The sequence below is a fragment of the Electrophorus electricus genome, chromosome 8, assembly GCF_041902795.1.
Source record: "Electrophorus electricus isolate QZ-2024a chromosome 8, ASM4190279v1, whole genome shotgun sequence".
Lineage (NCBI taxonomy): Eukaryota > Metazoa > Chordata > Actinopteri > Gymnotiformes > Gymnotidae > Electrophorus > Electrophorus electricus.
In genome coordinates, this window is record NC_137504.1 from 15,252,080 (window position 1) to 15,278,688 (window position 26,609).

Below are 26,609 nucleotides of genomic sequence, written 5' to 3' on the forward strand. Positions count from 1 at the left end.
ATTGTATATATGTGTCTTTTTAAAATCCTAACACAATATTACTTGGCCTCTTCTTGTTAAAACTGCTGATATGCTAACTGATATTGATAGATTGCCAATCCTTTAACTTATTTTTTTGTGCCATAACAGTTTGTTTTATTCTTTAATTTCCTTGTTTTTAATATGAATAAAGTGGCAGGAATCTAAAAAAAAAAGTATTTTATTTCTACTTCTTACCATTTTGCAGAAACACTAGGGACATTTTTATAGCATTTGTTCAAAAAGTGGCTTAGTTTTGTCACACCTATGGAAGATGAGTCATGTGTTTTTTCAAAGCCCTGACCTGGGAGACAACCTGAAGTATAGCATAAGACTCTACTGTACCCACTGACCCTGAGGCTCCAACTATTCTCATCTGGTCTCCACCAGAATTGAAATGCTGTTGCCACGGTGGCTTTCCTCTGCTGTGGACATCTTGACCTTTGAAATTAAATGTTACCGACAGTAAACCCCACACTTTTGCTTCAGCTGACTGAGCTGTCTTTGCAGGCCTTCTTTTCCAAGGCTCAGCAAGCACGTTCGCATTTGGTAACTTCTGCTCTCACATCACCATAAGACAACATGTAACATGAGAGGCTGGTGGTTTGAGGACAGCTGTCAAGGTCAGCACCCAGTTGTGATTCATGGCGCACTTTCAGTGGCCCCTTCTTAATCAGAACCAGAAAACAGTACCCTGTGGAATATGAAAAGCACTCCCTCTCTTTCTCTCTCTCACTCTGACATACCCCCCAAACCACAGTAAGAGATGCTGAAATGGCAGGCATTAGATGAAATTATTCTGGTCATAATATTCCTTGATGGATTGTAAAGCTACAAAAACTTTGAGACTGTTCTTAAATATCTTAGGTCTTTGAACGCTCATCTTGTAGGGCCCTTTCCAGTCAGCGGACAATATGCCATATATGCATTTTCTTATGTGTACCAATTACACATTTAAAAAAAAATAATAATAAAAAAAAAAATATATATATATATATATATAGATAGATAGATAGATAGATAGATAGACGTACTTCCAGAATTAGATTAAAGTTAATAAATTACTAATTGAAGTGGAATTACTAAACAATTTTGACTGGCTAAGAGAATGGATTGTTCAAATGAGCAAAAAATCACAGTGCATTCTCATTCAAGCATGAATATTTTCATCCTCTTAAACATGTGGTCTTACTGAACAGTTCATATTGTCAGAAGATCAGGAGGGACTCGGGGCAGACAGGAAAGCATAGCTCAGCTGTCCCACTCCAACAGCCAACTCACATGGGCCAGAGGTCTCCTTCAGCTGCAAGACAACGCAAACAATTCAATATCTGCTCTCTGTATCTCTTGCACTCTCTCTTCCTTCCTTTATAACATGTTTTTACTGTCTCCATAGCAACAGCATTGGACGTACCCAGCAGCAGGCGGAGGCTCAAGCACTCTGAATGTGGCCCCGTCTTCACTGGGGGACATGTAGACCATTGTAGTTCCCTGGGCCCCTCATTATCCCTCCATCCCCCTGCTGTAAGAGGGGCAAGAGAAATAGTCTTCATTCAGGCCAGCTGTGACTTGCTCTTTAGAACTAGCCTGTCAAGATCATTATGTTTTATGTCTTTCTTGTCTTTTGGAAGTTTTAACACTTGCATGCTTTATTTACTTTGATCATTATGTGCATCAAAAAACCTTACCATTATGAGTTAGCAGAATTTGTCAGATGCTGACTCTTTTCCATTTTTTTCCATTTTTCTTTTACTCCATCACACCTGATTTAACTGGAACTTTAATTCAGGCTCAATAATAAGATGATTGTGTTAATGATTTGTGAAAAATGAAGTAAGAGATTTATGTATTTCTTACTGCCCAGATTTATGACATTTGCTTATGTATTTACTCTTAAGGTTTCATATTAAATGAAGCCCAGTGTGATGCACTATACAGTTTTTTAAAGCTGTTTTGCCTTAAGCCATCATTCAAACACCGACCACAAAATTAAATTCACAAAATAAGAATCTGTTTTTGGTAATATATCTGCAACAACATATTGCTGTTCCTTTATAAATGCTCCTTTAAAAATACTATGGCCAGTTTAATTATAGCTTAGCAGAAACATGACACAATGACAGAGTCATTCCCAGATTCTCCAGTCTCTCATAAAGACCACTTTAGTAAAACCAAATCTGCATATTACATCCCTGCAATAATGGGTGTGAAAAGCCCCCTTTTGAGGAGAAATCGAAATGAAGTGATGAAATAATTCACCACAAGCTTCAGTCCATCATTTGTGGACAAGCTGGGCTAGCATAGATAGTTATATATCTGAACATGCCTTCAGATGCAGAAGCCAGGTGACGTGAGTGCTCCTGACTGATGCCCATGTGACTCTGACAGATTTGGACTTAACATGGAAAACTTTTCATCACCTGTTGCAGCTGCAGGTGTTGACTACATCGGTCATGTCTAAGCACTGTTTCCTACTCCTTTAACTTTTTCTTTACTTTCCAGTAAACAGTAGGACTGTGCATTTGATGGAACTGAGTGCCAGTCTAAAACTTCAAACGATTTAAAGAAACATTACAGCAAAGTCAAATCTGAGTTTGTCAGTTTCTGCTTACTCAAGCTGAGCATTTTGTAATTACCTCTCAGAAGATGTAGGTTCTCTTTTCAATTAGGCCAAGTAACCTCAAAAGAATGTAACTTGTGGAATGGAAGATTGTTCACAAACACAACTGAGCACATAAAACTAAAGCTCGTGGTTATAGTTGGACCCAGGCACAACTGCATGGCTAATCACTTACATATAAGGGCAAGATGTTCTTGGTCTCCTAACTGAGAGATAAATCAGTGATGCTACTTCACTCCCCCATTTCTTAGTGAAAATAAAAGCTACATAGTTCCTCTTTTCTAAACTAACAAGCTAGCCATTTGAAAAGCATGGCAATTGATTCTCAACAACAACAAAAAAAGGTAGCTGAAAAAGCCTTGTGTTACCTTTTTATTTTTCATTTGATTGCTTATTTTATTCCTGCTATGGTGTCTGGTGTCAACAGGAGGAGGATGGGCATTTAAGACTTGGTTCCTCTCAAGGTTTCTTCCTCATGCTTTTAGGGAGTTTTTCCTTGCCACTGTCAGCTTTGGCTTGCTAATTGGAGCTTGGGTCAGGATGTCTGTAAAGCTTCTTTGTGACAGGTGTTGTTAAAAGCAAAGGTCTTGAATAAAACACCAATCTCTGAAATTTTCAGTTGTAACTGAATTTGGAATTTGGAATCTTTGGAATCAATTTGGAATCTTTGTCTTTTTGGCCTGCCACCAGGAATATGGCTTTTTCAAGCTTTAAATGTGTGATAAATAATTATCATTTTAGTAAGAGAAAAATGGGTAAAGTGACACTGCACTGCTTTTCCAGAAGGGCAGTTCAGTAGGGAGTTTTGAAGCTGCCACCAACAGCCACCCACCACCCCCCTTCTCTTGTGCTGAGTCAGTCCTATCAACACAGACCAAAGACAAAACCAACTTTGGACAGACTTTGCAAAGCCCCAGTAGGGTGTTGTGGTGTGGGGGTGGGTGGGTTAGGGTTTACATTAAAGGAAGAAATTTTAAAAAGACCTCTCTCTCTCTCTCTCTCTCTCTCTCTCTCTCTCTCTCTCTCTCTCTCTCTCTCTCTCTCTCTCTCTCTCTCTCTCTCTCTCTCTCTCTCTCTGTCTGAATGTCTCTCTGTTTGTTTTCTAGTAATTAAAAAGGCTTGAGTTATATGGACCCATGTTACTGGACACATGTTAGCTAGACCCAGCTGGCCAACCACTCAGCCGGATGAGCAGCTAGAGCCTAAGAAACAAGCTGGATGCTGCTGTTGTGCTGAGAAACAGGAGCCCTAATGGAATCTCTGATTCCTCCCCCTCTAGGCCAGATTGGACAGCAACAGCCAAAGGAAATACTGGACTGAAAGAATAAAAGAGGTTGAATATACTCAGGGCCCAGACACCCATCAAACTGTAGCAGTTATTGTACCATCGCCTAGGATAATATGTGCACTACTAAGTTATTTGTTATGAATAATTTTTTGATAATGTTCTAAACAATGTTGACAATCTGTAAAATGGCCATTTGTCTAACTAGATTCAGTATTTTCCCCCACTGTTACTTTTGCAAATTATATATTCTTGTCATTAAAGATACCCACTAGAGAAGCTCTATTTTCTAGTGAAGTAATTTTTTCTACTTTTTATTTCAACTGCTGACTGATAAATAGGTAAATTTCTATAAATCCTCAACAATCCCATTAATGTAAACATGGAAGTGTTAGGATAATGTAACCATACAATTCTGACTGTGAAGGGCATCCAAATCTCAACACAGCACCTGAACAGGACAGAATAGATTTAAAGATTTTAAATTTAAGCTTTGTGAGTCTCCTGACAAACTCAGAAAGACCCAGTGTAGCCCCATCCCCCAACATAGCATGGAGAACTTGAAAAACAACAGAAACAGTCCTGAGGCTTCAGCCATGGATAAATAAAGGAGTAACTCTGACAAAGCTGCATTTGTTTTTCTATGTTTTTAAACTGCTTTGCCATAGACAGAAAATTAGTACCCTGCATTTACCCCTAAAACAAAGTTCCTTTCTCAGGATATAGGGTGTTACAATCTTTGGGTGGTCCTTACTCAAGAGCATACATTGTCCTCAAGTGTTTCAACAGTGTATGAGACCATATTCACAACAATCTCGCTAGACCTTGGTCCTGTTCTTTATCACCTCCAAGACCTTGGTAGGTAAAAACAAAGAATGTATTAATGAGGAAGTGTACCAGACCTTGTTTCACTCATTGCCTTTAATTAAGATAAGAAGTGTATAACACGAATGAGCCCTTGTAGCCCTGGGAAGAGAATATATTAGCTGTCTTTGTGAAATACAGATTTTAGGCTACCAACCAGTACCCAGCCCTAAAAGCCCTTGGGAGTATGTAAACAGCTTCTGTTGTGCAGTTCCCAAATCCAGTATCTAAAGGAAATAAATAAATAGATGGGAAACCAAAACCAGGATGCAGTGAAAATGAAAGTTTGATTAAGACATGCTTATGTTAACCTGAAAAATAAAAGAACACAATCTTTACAAGACAAGACAGATGACAGATTATTTGTAGTATAATTTCCAAGCAATGAACGAAAAAGCATACAAACTTTGTAGCCACTTCCTATTCTGGCTTTGTACCAAACATTTCCTCATTAGTTCTGTGCAAGTCTATACAAGAAAACTCAGCAGCCCATAAAGTGAAGAGTAGGCTTTTCTTTTCAAGAGGAAGACCAGATTAATTTAATGAGAAATACAATTTTTCCCAGCAACATGGATTAAGGGGACGGGTTTGAGATAGGGAAACCTCAGCTCCACAGACTAAATAGTTTTTCATGTGACCAACCTGCATCTTGTATTATGTCTAGCTGTGGTACTCTTAAGGAGCTTGGTGGGTGCAGTCGCATGATCCAATTTACTCCCTGATGCATCAGAACTCATATTTTCTGGGTAAAAATTGGCATTGACCCAGGATCCTGGATAAGAGCAACAAGATGATGAAACAGTTACTCATATATGGTACTGTAACATGACTTAGAGTGGCCTGTGATGTTGAGGTCTGTCATTGTTACAGATTACTCTTCAATATGAAGGCAATTAAAAATGTTAAAATTACAAAGATATCTGAAGCTGTACGGTTCAGGCTTCTGGGCACAGTTTTGGTGAGATAAATTATTTTCTTTTGTGAGATAAATGATATTCATTTAAACAAGGGTGGGTCAGTATCATTGGGGTGAGTTACATGGATTAGTACTGGCTGCCAGTGAGTTTGCAGAGAATGCCTACTGATTGTGTATAATATTTACATAAATTGGCTTGATGGAGTGTTCTAATGCATTCTATTTTCACTAGAGTCACGTGTAAAGTGCTGGCTGTCCTGTCTTTGTCTTTTTGATTCCATTCCATCCACTGTCATGAAAAGAGAGGTACTATTATAGTTGTATGATTTCAGAACTCTGCTGCGTGGGTCACATGTAGAGGGCGCCCTCATGTGGTCACAAATTTATTCACATTGTTTTGATAAGTGATGGTTGACAAGTTTGACAGTTAAACATTGTCTGATTTGTCTGATTTGACAGTTAAACATTGTCTGTTGTGACCTTGTGTGTTTTTCTCAACCCTGAATCTAAAAACATCTAATAACCAAACAATTTATTTCTAAATATACTAAAAGTATACTAAGAGGACCAGTTTTGTGGACACATGGTGAATGATGAGTTAATGTATAACTTTATTAGATCATTAAAACTCTTATCAGCTGTGGTATCTTAATCAAGGTAGAATCACTAATCCACCTTATTTTTTATTAAGGTTGCGACATTCAGAAGAGCATGCACCAGTGCTCAGTAGGAGGTAAAGAAGTATAGAAACTGCATCTGCAGGGTTTTAACTCCAAATCCATGATGCCTCAGCCTGATTTGACCCAGGAACCTTGCATAGACCTGTAAATCACTAGTGTTGTAGGGTTAATATTTACATACTGACACTTCCATGCTGGTAAACTGGCATCCAACATTTCTGAGATATATATATATATATATATATCCAACAGTAGTTTCAGTGGTAATTAGGTAAACAGGTAGACAGGGGCTGTGACCCCCAAACTGGGAGAATGGCTCCAGCAGATCCAAGGAACTACAGCCGAGATCTCCTTCCAGAAGAGTGCAGTCCAGGGAACAGCTAAGATACTATGCAGGACCCTCAAGTTAAGGTTAATGTTAACCTTTCCTCATGGACCAGCACTACTAATAAAAGCTCCAAACTGCTAACAGCTCCTAAACTGGTTTTCCTGTAGCAGGTTCATATCTATGGCCTGAGGCCATAGATTCATATATTAGCATTTAAGTCCTTAAGGGGGATTAATATGGATTCAACAAGTTATTGGCATAGCTGTTATTATATGAGAAAAACTTAAAAGGATCTCCTGCCTTTACTTTTCCTGCTTTTAGGTCTAACTTACTACAATATCCTATCATGTTTTCTTAGAGATTTGATTCATTTAAAAGCACAAATTCCAGTGACTTATTTAAAAGAATATCTAGGTTTATGCACAGGAAAGGTAGTGTGAACCAAATGAGCAAAGCAACAGTTTATGGCCATATAACTGGGCATAAGCCAGGACCTGTGAATCATTTGTGTTTCATGGTCAGAGTGTGCAAAGTCAGACTGGATCATATGAGAATATGTAGGTCTCTGTACTACCTCCAATGCAGATATGAAGAACCATGATGGACTACGAAGAAACAATGGCATTCCTTGGTCAGTGGGGATGGTTTCAACAAATCATCTTCTTTTTTCTGTGCACCAGCGCAGTTCCAAATGGATTCAGTGCATTCTCTGTCATATTCCTGGCTGATATTCCAGCTCACTACTGTCAAATTCCAGGTAGGAATCTGACTGATGAGTGGATCAAGGCCAGCATTCCCACTAAGGTGGTGAATGGAAAGCTAGAGTTGAATAAATGTTGGAGATACAAGCTTGAAGTGATACAAAACCTCTCTGCTCAAGGCTACAGTCCCCAAGATGTGAATCTCACTGATATTAATTGGGAAAAATGTGTTGATGGATAGACTTACAGCAAAGACATATATCAATCGACATAGTTACTGAGGTAAGCTCTAAAGCATTTACAGAAAATCCTGAAAAGTCAAATGTTTAAAGAAAATACAAATATTACCTAAAATATTTACATTTATCTGACACTTTTATCTAAAATGACTTACAATTATGACTGAGTACAACTTGAGGGCTAAGGTCCTTGCTCAGGGGCCCAACAGTGGCAACATGGCAGTGGAGGGGCTTGAATCAGCAACCTTCCAATTACAAGTCAAGTACCTTAACCACTGAGCTACCATTGCCCACATGTTAAAGGTATAGTCTGTGTATGTCTTCTAATATTTTTGTTGATCTATATGTAGTTTGATCTCGTTTGTGACAGTGAATGGAAACAGCCATTCACTTCTACTATTTACTTTGTTGGCGTGCTCTGTGGATCTTTCTTCTCTGGACAGATCTCTGATCGGTAAGATTGATCACACCATCATCTTCCATATCTCATACTGCATACTCATCTTTCCTGTGATAAACCATTCCTGTGACAAACCATTCCTATGAAAAAACATTCACCTGAAATCTCTCTGTTGAATGAAGGAGGTGTTCTCTGTTCTCTTCTTCATTGTCGGATTGGGACAAATTTCTAACTATGTGAGGGCATTTGTGTTAGGTAATGACCACACAAAATGATCATACACATGTGCTTGTGCTATGACACTATCAGACTCACTCCTTATAATGTTCTCCAGTGATCACTTAACCACAGCATTATTGTTGGGAATATTTTGATGTTCTTGCTCTCATGAACAGGTAGTGAAATCTTGCCTGGGGCTGTGAGGGTTTTTTACTCGTCACTGGGAATTACTTTGTTCTTTTCCATTGGCTACATGATGCTGCCACTGATTGCCTTTCTAATGCGAAACTGGAGGATGGTTTTAATTGCACTGTCTATTCCCGGTCTTATCTACATCCCCCTCTGGTGGTAGGTGTAACTAATGAATAAGTATGTGCGAACACTATAGTTGAAAACTAAGATAAGTGTTATATTGATAAGAGGAATATCTTACTCTTATCTTACAATTTTTTTGTTTGTTACATTTTCCACACTATCTGGCATGCAGTAAAATATATTCTACACCTTTAAATGTACTTTATTACGGTTTAATTCCAGAGTCTCCTCGCTGGCTGATCTCTCAGGGGAGAATAGCAGAGGCTAAAGCCATATTGAAAGATGCAGCTAAGAAAAACGAAGTGACTGCCCCTGAGATCATCTTCAAGGAGACTGGGGTACAGTGTAACACCAGATATCATGTAGAAGAACACTTTGAACAAAAAGAAAAGTCAAAAATTAAGTCAAAATCAGACATAGAATATTAAAATGTCAACTAAATTAATAAAATTCAGGTCAAAGAGCTATATGAATTTGGTAAATGATAGAAATTCAAACTCTAATTTTGAAAAACTTTGACCAACCCCTCGTAAATTTTAGAACTGAAACTGTCTTGCGTCCTGCAGGAAGAAAAAAGACATGTTAAACCAGAAGAAGCAAAGAGTGTTCTGGATCTCATGAGGACTAGAAACATTCGCCAATCTACTTTGATATTGTTCCTAGTGTGGTGAGCATCTTGGCCTGCTTGTGCTCAAGCAATGAAGTATTCTAAACTTTGTGAAGTATTATAGGTGTTCTACATTTCAACTTTGCCGAAAGTGGAGTTTGGAGCCTGGCGGATTTTTACCTCATACTATTCATGCACTATGTGGGACAAAATGGTTTGAGGCTGCGTATTTTAAAAAATCAAAATCAAACAACTGACTTTAGATTAATGTCATAAGAATGATTTAAAATTTTAAATAGGCTGCAGTCCATCCGCTACTATGTGTAGCTAATTAGCAATCTTTTATCCTATTATTGATGTATTGATCACTGGTCAGTCTCTGACCACAGGTCTACTGATGAGTATATCTATGTGGGGAATATTACGTGTGCCACATAATACAAGTCATCCTACACCAGATACATTATCCCCTTTGACCACCTTCAACTTATCAGAGGTGTGTCTTAAGCAGTCACCTTGTTTCTGTTTGTATGCAAAATATGGGGGCTGCTGATACAAAGTGACATTAGTGACTGAAAGTGCCTCACCTTTGGGGCCTGGTGGTCAGGCTCTTGTCATGCTTGTTGGCCAGTGACACAGGGTGGGGCCATCTTTGGTTTTGGTTCCTATGTGGTTGTTGGAGCCCTGAACCAGTGGAGACATCAGTTTGAAAACCTGCTAGCTCCTGCATCATCCCAATAGTCAATGGCCACTTCTTCTTCTCTTTCCCCAGCATGACTCTGTCTGTGGGACTGTATATACATTTCCGTTAATGCAGGTTGAGCCTCAAAGCAAAGATTCAAAGCAATGTTTTTGCTGTTTATTGTTAATGTTTCTCTCATATGTAGAGTGCATCCAGTGAGCTGGGTTTTTGGTACAACCAGGATGGAAGCTCTGTTGGCATGGGCTTATTCCATTGGCTGGTTATGTCAGGGTGGTAGGTTCCATCCTGAACGGCCAGTCTTTCCGTATCTCTTCACTTAGGAAAGGACTTGCAACAGCCCGTGGTTCCAAACCCCACTCTTCTATCCTGTTGTCCCATCAGCCCATAACCCAAGCCAAAGGGGGAGTTTTGAACTCCACAGCCTTCTTCAACTTACCTAGCACGGTGTGAAGAAAATGGTCCATAGCAGGTCCATCTGAAGTCAGCACTTATAATCCAGATTACTTATAACATTTGTGCCAAAGGTTCTTGCCCAGGTCAATAGCAAAAGTTGTGGTATTCCATGGTGACTGCTGCAGAGGAGAGCCCCACAGGCTAAGATTTCCATTTTGGGAGTAATATGCCAATTGTGCCTCACCTGTCAGTAAAGGAGTGAGGATTTCTAACCACTCTGCATTTTCCTATGGTTCCCGTTCTTCTACAGCCTCGAAGGTGTGATGTCTCCTTGTCATTATCTGAAGTAAGTTTGGTGAGGAGATGCTGTGCTGCATTCCAAGGATCAAGGAAGAGTACATCTTGTGTCACCCTCATAAGAAACACCAGGCCACTACCTTAAGGGTGCAGACTACATCTCAGATTGCTTCCTGTTGCTGTAGGATATGTTGAAGGAGATTCTCCATGTTAGGGTGTTGAAACAGAATTGCAAGATGATTGAGAGAGGAAGGGAAAAGGGAGAGGGGACAAAAGGGGACATTCTTTTTCAGTAACCTGGCCTCTGTATGTATCCAAACTGTTCACATTTTCCACTAGTGTGACTAGAACTGAATTGTTTGGTCTGGGGTTGGACACTCATAGAGACAAGGGTTAAACACTATCAATTCGGTTTTATTAAATGCCAGTACTGCTTTCAGATCAGGGACTGTGGAGAGGAAACACTGAAATCTTCACCTCCAGAATAAAAAAAGAGGCTCTTGAAGTTCTCCCCTCTTCTCATGCAGGAGAGTTATGGATTCAAAACTCTGGTTAGCACATATGAGCTCCAGGGTGGCTGACATGATCCTCCAGTGCAGCAGGGCCACGGCCAACACCTGGCTTGCACAGCTAATGAAGGGCCCTGTCTGAAATGACTTGTATCTCTGGCACTCCATCCAAAGGTTGTATATCAGCCAGAAAGAGGGGAAAAGGGCCTACAAAGCCTACAAAATTCATTGGCTGAGATGAGAAATAAAACATTAGTGAACACTTATGCCATAGTAATGACGTCCAAGGATGTGAGTGTCTCCAACAAACAGAGACATGGGTACCATGGAAACAAGAGGAAAAGCTTTGGCAGGATAAGCACCTACAAGGAATGTTCTACTGACAGATAGCAGAAGTGGCTGGGATAAGACCATCCTGTTGTTGGCTCTAATAAAAATTGTGCATGGCAACAGATGGGCTATAGTCTTACAGTACATGTACAATGATACATGTTCATTAATAAATGGTTCAAATAAAGTGGGTATCAACAGTGGGTATGTCTTTAGATGTGAGATTTTGCTAAACTATGGGGTTTCTATGAACCTCATACACTGCATGTTTGTGATCTGTTTTGATACTCCATTCAGGCCTAAAGAGCTTGATGAGTAGATACTATTCAGTTATAGCAAAGAAAACACAAGAGTGTGCAGTGAATGTAGTGTCATTTAAACTGTTAAACAAATATGAAAATTGTCTCTATTATTTAATAATTTGTCTGTATATTGTGTATTTAATTTTTGCTTATTGCTGCATTTTCATGTTAAGGATGACTCTCAGCATGGGATACTTTGGTCTTTAAATACATCTCGTCTTCATGGAGCTCCATATGTAAACTGTTTCATCTCTGCTGCTGTTGAAGTTCCCGGTTACATCATCAGCTGGTTGTCACTGCAGTATTTACCGAGGAGGCTTTCCTGTTCAACTAGCATGCTACTGGGAGGAGGGGTGCTGTTTTTCATCCAGTTAGTGCCACCAAGTAAGAATATGTTGTCTTTCAAACACTCTGAATCTCAGCATGGTAACATCATAGATTTTTATCAATGCTATCATACCAGCAAAGCCTAATTCTAATATAGGACCTTGCTAATTTTTAATAATAATATGATAACTGTTAAGGTGAGCTAACCTGCTACGTAATGATATTTTTATATGATGACATGCATATACTGGAGCAGTTATGTGTCAAGGTTTTAATTTCATTTTCACTGTAACCATGACCCCTGCACCATGACCCTTGCATAGAGACCTCTCTACCTCTCTCAAGCATACATTTCACCCCCATGAGACTTGCTCAGCCCTGGGTTTGGCCTGTAATATGTCAAATACAGATGCTTCTGTTTTAGAGACTTCTCCCACTTAAGATCTTATTATGTTTTTTCATCCTTTGCATCAGATAAGGAGCGGAAGCTGAACTGCTTATGTTCAGTTCTCATAATGCACATGAATAGAAGGTGCCAGGAGCTGGAGAACCATCCAGCTCTTTGTGTTGACCATTGCGCTCATGTATAAGTCTAAGGGTTTTAACAACTTCACTGTACAAATGAAAACAATGCAGATGTATGAATATCACTTAACTATCATATATTTGTGTTTGCTAGACCTGCCCTCGTTGTCTGTAGCCCTGGAGATGACAGGGAAGTTTGGGATAGCTATGGGCACAGCACTGATGTTTGCCTACACTGGGGAATTGTACCCCACAGTGCTACGGAATACAGCGGTGGGGTCATGTGCTATGGTGTCTCATGTGGGTAGTGCAATTGCCCCATATTTTATCAATTTGAGTAAGGGTTTACATCATTTACAAATCAGACAATGATTAAACAATGTTTTTCAGAAAACAGGGCCAAGACAATGTACATCCATGTACAGCTCACTACATATCCATATCAAGTCTTTATATCACACTTTTTCCTCTTCCAGATGTGTATCATAAGTACTTGCCTTACATCATTTTGGGAAGTTTGCGCATTTTGTCATTAGCAACCACATTGTTTCTGCCAGAAAACTTTAGAAATAGGTAAGTTTTTTTTAACAAGTAGCAGAGGATTATTACAATAATGCAACTGGGGATTTTCATAGATCACTTTTTCTTCATACATAGAATATTGAATGGAAGTTTACATTTTAGATTCCAGCTGATATCCAGGAAGAATTTTATAATGTCAGGGCATTCATTTTTACAAGCTCCATGTTACATGTGTTTCTTCTCTACTTCATCAAAAGGATAAAATACCTATGCTACTCTAGAAAAGAAGATGAAACAGATCTATGCCAAGACACCAGCACCACAGCTAAAGTGCTCCAGGAGGTCAGATTATGAAAACAAGTCATTATTCGGTTAGGGAAGAAATTTAGAAAAATGAGAAAGAAATTGCAGTAAAGCAAGAATCATTTAATTTACAGAGTATTTTGTCTTTAATGTGTGAAGAACAAGGAATAATTTCTACACTGTATATTGTATATGTTCATGCTTTTATGATTTTACATTAAGATTAGAATTATGTTGCAAATTAACATAATAGGCAATCTGTTTGTATTTTGAAACTGTAAATAGTGTGTTATTTGTTATTATGTGGTGTTTTTCAATTTGATGAACAATATACTTCAGCTTGAAATTTGTAGAAATGGTAGTTTAATGATAGACCAAGGTTTATAAATGTAAAAAAATAAATAAATAAAATAAAAAATTAAACACTAACACACTACATTAAAATAAAGTTTTCTAAAACTATTATCAATCTAGAACAGACATCAATTTATCAAAATGTTTGTAAATCACAAACATGAGAAAACTATTGTTAGGAAACAAAAAAAGTGCCTTCTGAAAGTATTCACCTTTTTGTTTTTACTGTTTTGTTGCTGTGACTTTGGCAGGGAGGGAGCAAATGAGTGTGTGATAGAGTGTCTTTATTCACCATCTCAGAATAAAGACTCTTTCTGTACAAACAAAAGAACAGAGCAATGAGCTGGCTAAATATCCAAGAAACAGACCAGCACTGGCAGAAAGACCCGGGGCGCTGAAAGGTAGCAACAACGGTCCTTAGAGTAGCTTGTTGAGCACAGCAGCCAAGCAATGCACACACTGGATGAGTGTACCAGTGGGCTTTAAATAAGGGGAGCAGTAAAAGAGGCAATCATGTTGCACATGGTTAATAATCAAGTGATTGTGAGTGGGGCAAGTGGGGTGTGTGTGTGTGTGTATGTCAGTGGGCATGTCCCTCAGGTGGAGTGTCTAGCACACTACAAACTGGAATTAAAAATGGATTTTAGGTGGGATTGAACCATTTGATTTACACAACATGCCTAACATTTTGAAGGTACAAAATATTTTTTTATTGTGACACAAAACAATAATTAAGATTTGAAAATTGAAATTAAGATAAAAAAAACAAAACTATTAGCTTAGCACATCTAGCCACTGGGACTTTTGCCCATTTGTCCAGGCAAAACTGCTCCAGGTCCTTCAAGTTAGAAGGGTTGCACTAACTTGAAGGGTATAGAGTAGGTGTGGAATTTGAATAGACCATTCCAAGAACTTTAAATGTTTCCCTTTAACTCACTCCTTTTTTAGGTTTATCAGTATGTTTGGGGTCACTGTCCTGCTGGAAGGTAAACTTCTGTCCCAGTCTCAAATCTCTGACACATTGTAACAGGTTTTCCTGAAAAGTTGCCCTTTACTTAGTGCCATCCATCTTTCATTCAGTTCATACCAGGTTTCCAGTCCCTACTGATGAAAAGAATCCCCACAGCATGATGCTGCCATCATTGCGCTTCACTATGGGGATGGTGTTCTCAGGGTGACAAGAAGTGTTGGGTTTGTGCCACACATAGTCTTTCCCATTACAGCCAAAAAGTTAAATTTTAGTCTGACCAGAAAACCTTCTCCTTGTTTGGGGAGCCTGCCACATGCTGTTTTGTGAACTCCAAATATGTTTTTTTTTTTTTTCTGTATGCAATGTCTTTTTTCTGGACATTCTACCATAAAGTCCTCTGCCCTGTGGAGTGTATGGCTTAATGCGATCACTCAATCACCTACAGATTCTCCACAAGAGGGAGCCATTAAACCTCACATAGTGGTAATATGTAAGAGTCGTGCATAACACTTAGCTAGAGATTTTTTACCTTATTTTATTTGCATAGTCATTCATAGATCATATTCAAATGCTTAAGTTAACAGACTATCCAATGAAACTAATCAATAAAAATTCTCAATAGCATTTTAAATAGGTTTATAGCTAGAGCAAATAGAAGGATTAGGGGTAAGTCTTAAGGACAATAAACACTGCACTGAATTAAGTTAATTTCTAGCTTTGAAACATAAAACAAAATTATTTACCTCTAAAATGATTACTGTCATTTAATATTTAATATTTATTACTGTCACTAAATAATTACTGTTACTAAATATTTTTCTTCTATTTAAATCTAAATGCAATAGTTCACATTATTTGCTTGGGACAGCTGGGCTTTTATTTGTTAGTGATGCAGTGTGCAGATGGACACTCACCAGACCAGGCACAGTAGGATGGTAATGGCCCGGACATTGCCTATATCTCACCAGATCACAGAGATTGTAGGACTTTACTTTTTTATGTGAAGCACTGTGAAGTGCCACTGTGCATGAAAAATGCTATATAAACAAACATGCCATGCCTTTCATTTAGTACACTGTCCCATGCTTACTCTTCATATTTTCATCTCTTGGAACTATACCTCAGCCAGACTGAGCTGCTAAATATTCCTGAAGATGCCTCCTCAAGTCAAGACCTTGGGCTCTCTAGAGAACTCTTGGATCACTCCAACTGATAAGGCATGCTACCTAGACGTACTAATGTATAACCATCATGTTCTCCTCATATTACTAATTTTACTGGGATATGTAGGTTCCTCCTCAACTACAATATGAAAATCAGATCATTTATCTCTGCAGAAGTCACTCAGGTGCTTATTAATGCCCCTATCATCTCAAATTCGTATTACTACAATTTGTTCCTGGCAGGCCTTCCTCTCTGTGCCATCAGTCCTCTGCAACTCATCCAGTGTGCAGCTGCACAGCTCGTTTTCAACTTTAAAAAACTCTCACATGTCACTCTGCAGCCCAACCCCCACCACCCGCTGCTGCGTTCCCTCCTCTGGCTTTCTCATGCCTCTCACATCAGATTTATAATACTGATGCTCGCATACAAAGTCATTACTGGACCAGCTACAATATACCTAAAGGCATTAATGCAGCTCCGTTCTGCATCGTATTGTCTACTGTTCAACTCAAATCACCATCCCACAAAACACAAAAAAGACATGCATTAAGATTGTTTTTTGTCCTGGTACCAAGGTGGTGGAATGAACTTCCACTGGCTTCTGTACAGATGAGACACTTGATGGTCTTCAAATGAAGTCTGAAGGCTCACCTCTTCACTGAGTCACTAAGTGCATAAATATGCACTTATCATTTTACAAAAATTCTTTTTATTTGCGCCAGGGATTTGAACTGATAGTATTCTTAACACTAACCTATCTATTACCACATGAGGATACGTATTTGATAGAGATTATGAAGCACTTCTGTAAGTCACTCTGGACGAGGGCATCTGTCAAATACTGTAAATGTAAATGAGTGCCTAATTACTGCCTTGTCCCTGTCTCTGAGTTTGAATTTACTGGCTTGTCCCAGTTCCTAACGTATCTCATAATTCTATTAGCTAGGCTTTTGTAAAAAAAAAAAAAAAAAAAAAAAAAAAAAAAAAAAAAAAAAAAGAGGATAAATAAATAAATAAATAAATATATATATATATATATATATATATATATATATATATATATATATATAGAGAGAGAGAGAGAGAGAGAGAGAGAGAGAGAGAGAGAGAGCTAATGATCCAAATAGTAATATGTAAACCTGTTATTAATTTAGAAGCTTTAGGTTGAATACCTCAGTGTACCTTCAAAAATGACGCAGAGCCACAGATAATATTGCAAAGCTTTCATTTGTGAAAGGGATTCAAAACTATATGTTCTACTCAGGATTTGTTAATAAGCAGTGTTCTAGTTACACAGATACACATTCTTCGTCACCTTTGGAACTAGCGAGGTTGTAAGACGGTTGTTTCTTTTTACACCTGAAAGACAAACAATCTGTGTGTGATAATGAAAGGAAATGCAAATTCAGGAAGACACTCGCCACTCGCCAGTTCTCTCTCTAAGGTTGACTCTTGCTAACTTGCATTATATAACTAATGGTAGTCAATTTAAAGATATCCTGAATCTATTACACTCTTCAGAGGTGTCATCAAAGACCATGCAGCAAGTGATCATGCTTAACTGAACAACAGAAGGTGCTAGACCCTTGGAGATGAAGGCTTACCCAGTAACTTTCTGCATGTGACTTATGGTCTCAGGAAGAGGCATACCAATGCTCTCTGGAAGCAGGAGACTAAGCAACCCAGAGAGAACACTTAAGCTGCCCATTAAAATGTATGGCAGAGCTCTGTAATAGCTTCCTGTGATGTTGAGAGGACAAAAAAACAAAAAAAAAACAAAAGTAAACTTCAATATGGTGTGCCATTTTTTTTACAACACATTGCTGGAATATTAGCTTGCATTGCTACAAGACTGATTTCTGCCTACAGTAATAAAGTTTACACATAGGACGTGAATGGTAAAACAATTTACTGTATTGAAAGGAGAGTTTACTGACCCAAGTATACGAAGTAAGGGGCAGATATGCTGCCAATTCGTGAGGCCATGGAGCAGGCTCCCATAGCCGTGTTCCTCAAGACAGTGGGGTACAGCTCAGCAGTGAAAGCATATATGATTGCGAAGGCAATAGTGACACCAAACTTACCCAGCATCTCCAGCAAAATGGCCGCATAGTTCAGGTCTGTGACAACAAAAGACAAAATGTTGCATCAAAAAGTCATGACAAATGCTATATAAGACAACACTCGTGGCTATACATTTGTTCCAATCCACAGAGGCCACAGATCTTGAAATCTTGAGGATAGGGATAGGCAAGTGTAGCTCTCATGACTTCATTAAATTCTTTTAAATTCATTAAACTACTGTTCATTATAATTCATGATTTATGATTAGTGGCTGCCTTGGAGGCTTTTCATTATTTAACATTTCAGTGTTTGGAAATGTTGTGTTTCAGTGTTTCAGTCTTTACTACAGAATTTATGAGAAAATCACATCACAAAGCTATTATGAACAATCCATAGCCACAAAGGATAAAGATATTTTTCAAAGTCATGGTTTCTTTCATAAAGTAATCTGAATGTGGATGAGAAAACAAGTCACAACTACTTTTATCTGTGATTTTTGAACATTGAATAGATTTGAACACATCTCACGTTGGGGTATAAGGTGTACGAAGAGCAGCACTGCTCCACCCAGAGAAAGGGTGGAGAAGAGACACAACCGTCTGGGCCAGAAGCGAAACATGAGCCATGAAATGGTATAGGCAGGCACTTCCACAGCTGCTGAGAGGAAGCAATTCAAGTAGGAGTTCCCATGCAGGTTGGACGTGTTTAGAGACAGGGCAAGGTATCCTATAGAGAGGGTTGTCCTAGAAGAAGGTGAAGACAATCAATGCAATCAGCCTCTGAAGCTTTATGTTTATGGGTGTCAAAAGACTGTCACATGCACTGCTAAAACCCATGAATATCTTTTTTACCATGACATGGGTGTTTTGGTCATTTTGTGCCTTGTGCACCCTTACCTGATGTATGTAAGGAGGTGTAAATCTCATAGCACTCTAATGTGCAGCATTTTTGAAGGCATACAAAATAACAAGACATCTCATACTGGTACAATTGTACTCAGCATAGTTAATAAAAGGTATAAAATAAGCAATATGACTGGCCCTCCTGTGCATGTAGCTCATCACACCTTTTCACAATGAACACATGGATGTACCTGCATTTACAGGGAATGAGAACTACATACTTTCATTTTTGGCTTCCAACTCATGTTCTTGCTTCATGTAGCACAAATAGTATAAGTTATTGCAGTCACTTAGCAAAGCTAGGACCCATACTGATTCACTCCTTTACAGATGTTGCAAAGATTCTCAGAACATGTACAGACTGTCAGAAACTCAGTGGGTAAATGGAAATCCCAAAGTTTATGGATAGAATATGGACATTATGCCTGTATTTGTTAAGGATAATATTCAAATTTATCTTCAAATACTACTAATACTTGTCATGGTGCACCAGGCACCCAGTCAGAAGAATACACTAACTGATTCACACACACACCACGCCTACCTCATTCACCATCCCCTGTTTATTAATCTCCTGCACATGCACCTTATTTGAGTTTCTGCCTGCATAAAGCCCACAAGCGCCTCTCTCCATCAATGTGTATTGCTCCAGCTATCAGCTGCCAATTCATTGTGTAGAGAGTTTGCCTAAGCCAACTCATTAAATATACACTGGGTATTCTATCTTAGAGCAATAAAACAACTGTTTCTGATGTTCTCCAAAAAGTCATCTTCTGATTAGCATATTGCAACACTGCAAATTGATTCATTCATTTGGTGTCATTGCCACCAAAGGGTTACATTCATATAATTTGCTTTGAACAGCTGGGCTTTTATTTGCTAGTGATGCAGTGTGCAGATGGACACTCACCAGACCAGGCACAGTAGGATGGTAATGGCCCGGATGTTGCTGGATCTCACAAGATCACAGAGGTTGTAGAACTTCACCCTTACAGCCTTTTCTCCAGACTGTGGAGCACATGTGACAACAAGTGTGTTTTAGTACACTGCAGAGAGCCCCTACTAGAAAATCGCAAGAATCAAAACACAAGAGTCCAAACAAGGCACCATCTGATGGCCACAGCTAACAAAGCACTGCAGAAAAACACTTGATAGTGTATGTTTTCACTTTAGTTAAGTGGAACCTTGTGAAAGTGTCTTCAATTTCGTATTTCAGTGAGATGCAGTTAAAGCTGGACACAACTTATAGAAGACCACAAAATACTTCCGATAAAGAATTCAATGTGTAATTTAGTGTAGGACAGAATTATATATATTCCACTAAGCTAGCAAATACCAATTACAAAGTCTAGATCATTCAATGAACCTGTGTTAGCAAAAATCTGGAAGAAAACTCAGTGATGTCAATGTGGATCTTTGTGAGGTAGTTCATCTCTATGGGGAGCCAGCTAATCTTATTACAGTTTATTTAATTCCACAACAGTTCAAGGCACACCAGGAATGTGCCTGCAGAGGAGAGGAAGCAGCAAGAACATTTCTGATCCCTCTTTAATAAGTCATACCTAAATGCATCTTACACCAATAGCTCCAATCGGCATATTTTATTATACATTAATGGCTACAAACACAAGAAACAGGAAATTACACCAATTTCAATGTTGTCAGTAGTTCTTAAACTCCATGTGAGAAGTTTGGGAACACACTTCCCTCTCCCATGTAATGTTTTATTTTCAAAAATGCTTGACACACAATAGCTCTATATTGATATATATATATATATATATATATATATATATATATTGTGTGTGTGTGTGTGTGTGTGTGTGTGTGTGTGTGTGTGTGTGTGTGTGTGTGTGTGTGTGTATACACACTGCACCTGCGGCAGGGGGAAAATGACTTGGGGTGCTTTGACCCCATTCTTCCTGGCAGCATCTTGTAGTATGGCTTCAGCCTCACCTACTCGACCCTGAGACAGCAACCATCTTGGAGATTCTGGAACAAACCTGTGATGCCAAATGCCAAAGACCTCAGAATGAACAGTTTCACTAACCAGTTTCAGATTAGTCATTTAATTTATTCAAGTAAACTTTGCCTTACTAACAGCAGCATTATTTTAACAAGTAAATATTAACAGTTTCTCACACCCCAAGCTTCATGGTATTAGTATAGTATATGCCACACACCTACCACCACAGTGGGATGTAGAGGAAGCCAGGTAGAGTGAGTGCCAGGAGGAGCATTCTCCAATCTCTGAGGAAGTAGGCCACAAATGGCAACAGCATGTAGCCAACGGAGAAGAAAGTGCACACCCCAACGGTGGAGTAGATGATGCGTATGGGCAGGCTTAGAATCTCCATCCCTTATGAAAAGAGAGCAACAGCTTTGAGTGGAATTATTGTGGAGTCACAGTCATTTTAGAGGTAGAAAAAACTTTTATACTTAAACTTCTATTTTATATTTCAGTGTTATAGCTTGAAGTGTTTGATTGCTGACAGCACTAAAAGTTCCTTAATATTCATGATTTTCTTCACTATGAAATAAAATTTGCCAAAATATATATTTATGTCTAGTACAACCCACATCAGCACATGCCTACCTAAAACAAATGCAGCTACATAGTTTGAAATTTGTCCCATCCCAACAATAAAGAATAGGGAACAGAATATGACCCAAGATGGAGAGAAGACTTGAATGAGGGTGAATATTGTCTGAACTCCCATAGTTAGAAACAGCACGATTTTCCTTCCAAACCTGCAAGTGAAAATAAAATGGTGAAATGTCAAAGAATAAAGTCAAAGAATATCTGACAAAATATTTTTGACATTTGCTACTATCTGTGCATCTGAAGCTATGTCCTCCTCTTTAAAATAAAACCCCATAATATGGTTTGTGAAAAAGTATTATTCTATATGTCATTCCATCACAGAATTTTGGAGTGATGTCTTGAGACAAATTTTTTGCTGAGTTTTATTGAGATCCTAGGAGAGGGCTTTTGCACTTCTTTCTTCATATCTTCTTCATGGTATCTTATTGGATTGTATTCCCATCTTAGAGCTCATGGGAGAGTGTTAGGAGCTCTGATTTGTCTAAACCACCAAACTATGTCAGAGCCCCTCAGTTGGTTAGTATCACTTAGTCAGAGAATCATTTCCACCCAGTCATGGAAGGATTTTAACTTGGGACATCCCAGAAAATAAGCATTTTAAATCCGGTTGGTCACACCCTAGACACACCCTTAGTTAAACAGACAGGACATCATATGCAAAATCTAAACAGAAAGACCCTGAATTAATTTTAGGCAATATAACCTGAAGATTTTATTCTATTCCCAATATATTCCCTGTGCTGTTTTGGGTTTGGCCAGCGAGTTCCATGTCAAATGACTTGACTGTCATATCTCTCTCAACACAGATCTCGGGAAATGTACAAAGTTCTGTTTGAGTATTTTGAGTATATTCAGTGTAACTGCTGAAGTCAGCCTTTTACACTTTCTGTGACTCCCGTGGTTTGATCTATGACCAGGCTCTGTTCTAATATAACAGAGCAATCTAAAACTGCAATCACAAACTCTTTGATAAAATCCCAGAATGTAACATATGTATGAGTAGCATTTTTCACTCTCATAAATATTTATTTTTGTATTGTTTTTGTTTTTCAAAATGTTAATTCGAGTTTAGAAGACTTTGACCTCTTAGTGTATATAAAAGGGAGTGGTATATTACCTATATTTATTTATTATTTGAATATATTAATACATATATTTATTATCTATATATATCACTATATGTATCAAGCTGATACAACCACTTCCAGGCTATGACTAATGTCCGTTAATGTAAAGGGTACTTGGAGAATCAACTCATTTACTGACAGGCTAATTGTTCTAATATTTATCTCTTCAGATGTGAAAAAATGCATGTGTGACCTTCACACTGACCATTTAGTCCAATTCAAAGTAAGGTTAATGCCAAAAAATGGTATGAACCCAGCAGCAGACTCAAGGAAACCAGGGCTGAGTTCACCTGTGTGAGGTGGTCTTAGTCCAGTTGCAGTCACAGTGTGGTACAGTTTACATAAGCAAGAACTTACAATAAAAACTACTGCAGATTTTAAAAAGGTAATTTTAAGGTTTTTCCAGGCCTTACCTTAGCCATGAAGTAATGTGATTATATCCATAAAAAGGCATCTTTATAAAAAATGCCTCCAGCAGTCTCACAGACTGATTGCATCAGTAATAATTACCTGACTTTGATCAACCAAATGTAAATGGTCAAGTGTGATACATCAGGCTGCAAGGGGTGAAGGTGTTCTGATCCACCATGTCCACCCATATTTTACAACTCCTTAAGAAAAGTGGAAAGTGGTAGAACCCTTAAGTCCAGTCCATACCCATTTTAAATGTATTCTGATTTGACATTTATTGAATTCACCAAAAAATATGCCTGGCTGTAGGTTTTGGGGTTTGTTGTTAAGTGTGAAGAGTTTTCAAAAATACCACCTGTCAGACAATTGTCCAGAGATGAAAGATCCAATAAGTACACCACAGAAGAAAAGTGATGAGGTCAATGGAGTTTTCCAGTCATCTGAACACACCAGATCCCACTGCCAGCCACCAAACATTGACAACAAAACAAGCTTATTCTAGTGAACAGAAAATAGCACATTCGTTATATTGCAATACCACACATCCACATCAAGGATCAGGAGTCATATTAATTTAGGTCTCCGCAATCATTTGGACTGTCAACTGCACAACTATTATCACTGTAAATCTCCCAAAGCACTCCAAGCCAACATCATGCTACAAGCAGGAACATTAGCAGATGTCATTTTTATATAAATGTGTTATTTGCCAAAACATCATGCTCAGGAATACATATTGGATTGTTTTTTCCTGTGTGAACTAAAGTAATTCCCTAACTCAAAAACCTAAGACAAAGATGGAACACTGCTGTGCAGGAGGCAGTTAATAATGTAGTAATAAGCTTAATGTCATTCCATCGCCAAAGGTATTGAAGCTTTTTATAACAACGAATTTGTTTTCCTCAAACAGCCTTCAAATGCTTACATGATTGCATTGCTGCTTTCAACAAACTATAAACATATGATCTTAGGCTATAGAATTTATAAATGTAACGTTGCACTTTGAACTGAAATATGATTTTACCTCATGGGGGTGGAGTTAACCGTGAACGTGAGGAAGCATTATGAACGCATTACGAACTTCCCTGTATATCACTGACTGTACATACAATCTATATTGTGAATAAAAGCAATAAAACGCGGACTCAGTCAGCTATCTCCCGAACAGAAACAACTACTCTAAATACTACAAGTAAAAGGTGCTCAAGTGGTTTGACAATTATACGCACAAAAAGCGCAGCATTCCAAGTCACAACATACCTCAGTTACGATTGTCGACACATACGTTTCCCGGTCATACTCCCACCCATCCTTACAGCTCTCTTGTTCTAATGCAGATACATTCACGTCAACCCAGGGGATCAACCCTTTGTCTGAAAACCCTTTGATCACATCTAGTTTATATCGTGAGCATTTACTGAATCGCGTATGTCCGTAGTCCACTTCAACGGGAATAGAAACGTTTCTCCATTCAACAGTGATGTTTACACTTGCAGGAATGCGGCAGTGATGAGCCGGTGTATCGCCGATGAAAACAATAGATAAACCAGTAAACCCATTCGGGATAACGCTGGAGCACAAAAGAAAGAACACAGTCTTTTGAAAGTTCCCCCAGTCTCCGAGAAACGCGGTATTATCATCATAATTTAAAACGTGCATTGCAAATATGTGGGAAACCTTTAAAGGAAGTGACACTCGCACACAAAGGTAGCCGTTTTATGGTTAGGTAAGAGGGTGGAACCTAATTGTTTTTTTTTTTGTTTTTTTTTTTTTTTTAAAGTATTTAGGATAGTATTTTATTAGTTTACCTCTACTAGAATTTAATTAGTTTATAGTGACCTACGGTATAACAATTTAATGGTTTTCTTAAAGCCTTTAACATTTCTGACAATTCACTTGCTAGTTTAATGTGATAAGTGGCTTGAACGTCAATGCTCCCAAGCCAGCGATGCCCTGAATATATCCAGAAACAACCACAAAAGTGGTTTGAGGTATTAACCTTTCTTTCTTTTTTATTGTATCTTCCTTTTTAAACAAACAAATAAAAATGCCATATATGAAAGCACAATGAAACTAAGGGTAAACAAATACAGCACACAAAGCCTCTCTTATCAACAATCCATTTCCGCCCGCAGAACTGCGTCTTTCCAGTTCGACGTTGTTTTACACAACGCCGTCCGTAAACTATAGACTGTTGTGTGTGGACAGTCACATTATTCGCATGTTTAATTTGAAAATTAACTGAAACTCATGACCCGTGTGTGCATGGGTTTATACATTGTGCTCCTGTAGCATAACTGAATGATTTGATAATTACATATTTGAGCAGGTGTTCCTAATAAGGAATGGGTGAGTGTATGCATGTGTCTTCAGCGAAAACATTAAAACTCCTAGTAAGTATTATACTGTCCCAGACCGGTCAGGCATTTTAACATCTGCAGAAGAACATGAAATCCAATCTGTATTTAAAAGGGCCTATTGCTCAGATGAAACAAGAAAAATACCTTCACCATCAAACATAAATTTATCATTACATAAACAACTTGAAACTTCATATATGCTGGAGGATTCCAATTGTAAGTGTTTAGCAGTTTTGTAAAAAGTATTCTTGATTGCATGGTACGAAATGATTAACTGTTTTGTTATGCTACATAGACAATTGTATGAGTAGTCTAATCTAATCTCTGTTAGGTAATCTTTTAACAGGATGATCTACTACATGAACTGTTCAGGAAAAGATCTTCTCAGTTATTAATGATGAATAATTGATATAGGTTCCAAATAACTAAGGACAAACATCTGGCAAGTTCTCAAAGAGCAAAAGACCCCCTTCACTTTCTCATAATCAAAGACAAAATGTAAGTTGTCTAGCTAACATTAGAAACTTTAACTAACATTAGAAAATTTTATAAATCTGGTGAATAATCACAGGGAGATAAATCAATGTCTCTCATGAGCTTTCTTGTAATTATAAAATTAATCTTTTATTACATGGCAATTAAAGGATAAGATCGCATAATTGTGGGATAGAATATAATAATTGTGCCTCACTGAGATGAACGGTAATGAAGAGTGAAATGCCCTTCTTGCCAGTGGACATAAAATGGACCAATCAGGTGAAATTTTAAGCCTTCAATAAGCTTCAATAACCCACAATAAGATCCTTTTTGAGTATAGTCATGCATGTATGTGTATTTCATGTTTTTATGGAACATGTTCTGAAAACAGTCATTTCATATTTTTGTACAAACTCTCATCTTAAGGTGTTAAAACATAATTTTCAAAGTCCTAAATGATTTTCCATTAGACTGATTTAAAAGCAGTGAAAAGCCTCAAAACATGGTTGTTTCCCACTACTAAAGCTGTAGGCTTTACTCTGCATAAATATAAATTCTGGGGAACAATCATATTAATGAGATCTGAGTTGAAAGGCAACAAACCATTAGAAAAGCATTCTGCTGTAATGCACGTCATCAAATCAGACTCTGTGGATTTCTTTTCATTTACATTTTGCACCTCATTTGTATGCTAGTGGGTTTTTTAAGAGTATTTTTTTTTTGAAAAACTATTGCTAGTCTGTGCTTCCTTGTGTTGTACTTAGCTCCTCAA

General features: G+C 38.1%; 1 protein-coding gene and 1 pseudogene across 5 annotated transcripts; one reads left to right on the forward strand and one right to left on the reverse strand.

Annotated features, from left to right (window-relative positions):
* The first annotated feature begins 340 nt into the window (after positions 1-340).
* On the forward strand, positions 341-13,783 carry LOC113578019 (organic cation/carnitine transporter 2-like; annotated as a pseudogene). Its single transcript, XR_014124854.1, has 10 exons — positions 341-7,685; positions 7,861-7,909; positions 8,002-8,108; positions 8,176-8,306; positions 8,447-8,619; positions 8,798-8,923; positions 9,152-9,252; positions 11,900-12,110; positions 12,733-12,915; positions 13,055-13,783. The product of XR_014124854.1 is annotated as an organic cation/carnitine transporter 2-like (transcript).
* Positions 13,784-17,099: 3,316 nt separating this feature from the next.
* Positions 17,100-24,703, reverse strand: slc22a21 (solute carrier family 22 member 21). Of its 4 annotated transcripts, none has more exons than XM_027010982.3 (11): positions 24,419-24,703; positions 24,261-24,328; positions 23,356-23,459; positions 21,454-21,608; positions 21,045-21,216; positions 20,734-20,860; positions 19,768-19,865; positions 18,484-18,698; positions 17,829-18,011; positions 17,496-17,631; positions 17,100-17,250 (listed from the first exon to the last, which is right to left on the reverse strand). In XM_027010982.3, exons 1-11 carry the CDS (start codon positions 24,657-24,659, stop codon positions 17,181-17,183), a joined length of 1,569 nt encoding a protein of 522 aa, XP_026866783.2. In that variant the 5' UTR covers positions 24,660-24,703; the 3' UTR covers positions 17,100-17,180. The 4 variants fall into 4 exon arrangements, with proteins under 4 accessions (XP_026866783.2, XP_081576238.1, XP_026866782.2 ...); XM_081720112.1 differs by having other exon boundaries at positions 23,356-23,498; XM_027010981.3 differs by having other exon boundaries at positions 24,261-24,703.
* Positions 24,704-26,609: the final 1,906 nt, after the last annotated feature.

What these genes read in the sequence shown, in the direction of transcription:
- slc22a21 (XM_081720111.1), bottom strand. Translation starts at nt 24,659, where the DNA reads ATGCACGTTTTAAATTATGATGATAATACCGCGTTTCTCGGAGACTGG. An exon ending in TCTGGACAATTGTCTGACAG is followed by an intron (nt 21,609 to 23,355) that starts GTGGTATTTTTG and finishes TTTCACTTGCAG; the next exon opens with GTTTGGAAGGAAAATCGTGC. An exon ending in CGTACACCTTATACCCCAAC is followed by an intron (nt 18,012 to 18,483) that starts GTGAGATGTGTT and finishes TTGTTGTCACAG; the next exon opens with ACCTGAACTATGCGGCCATT.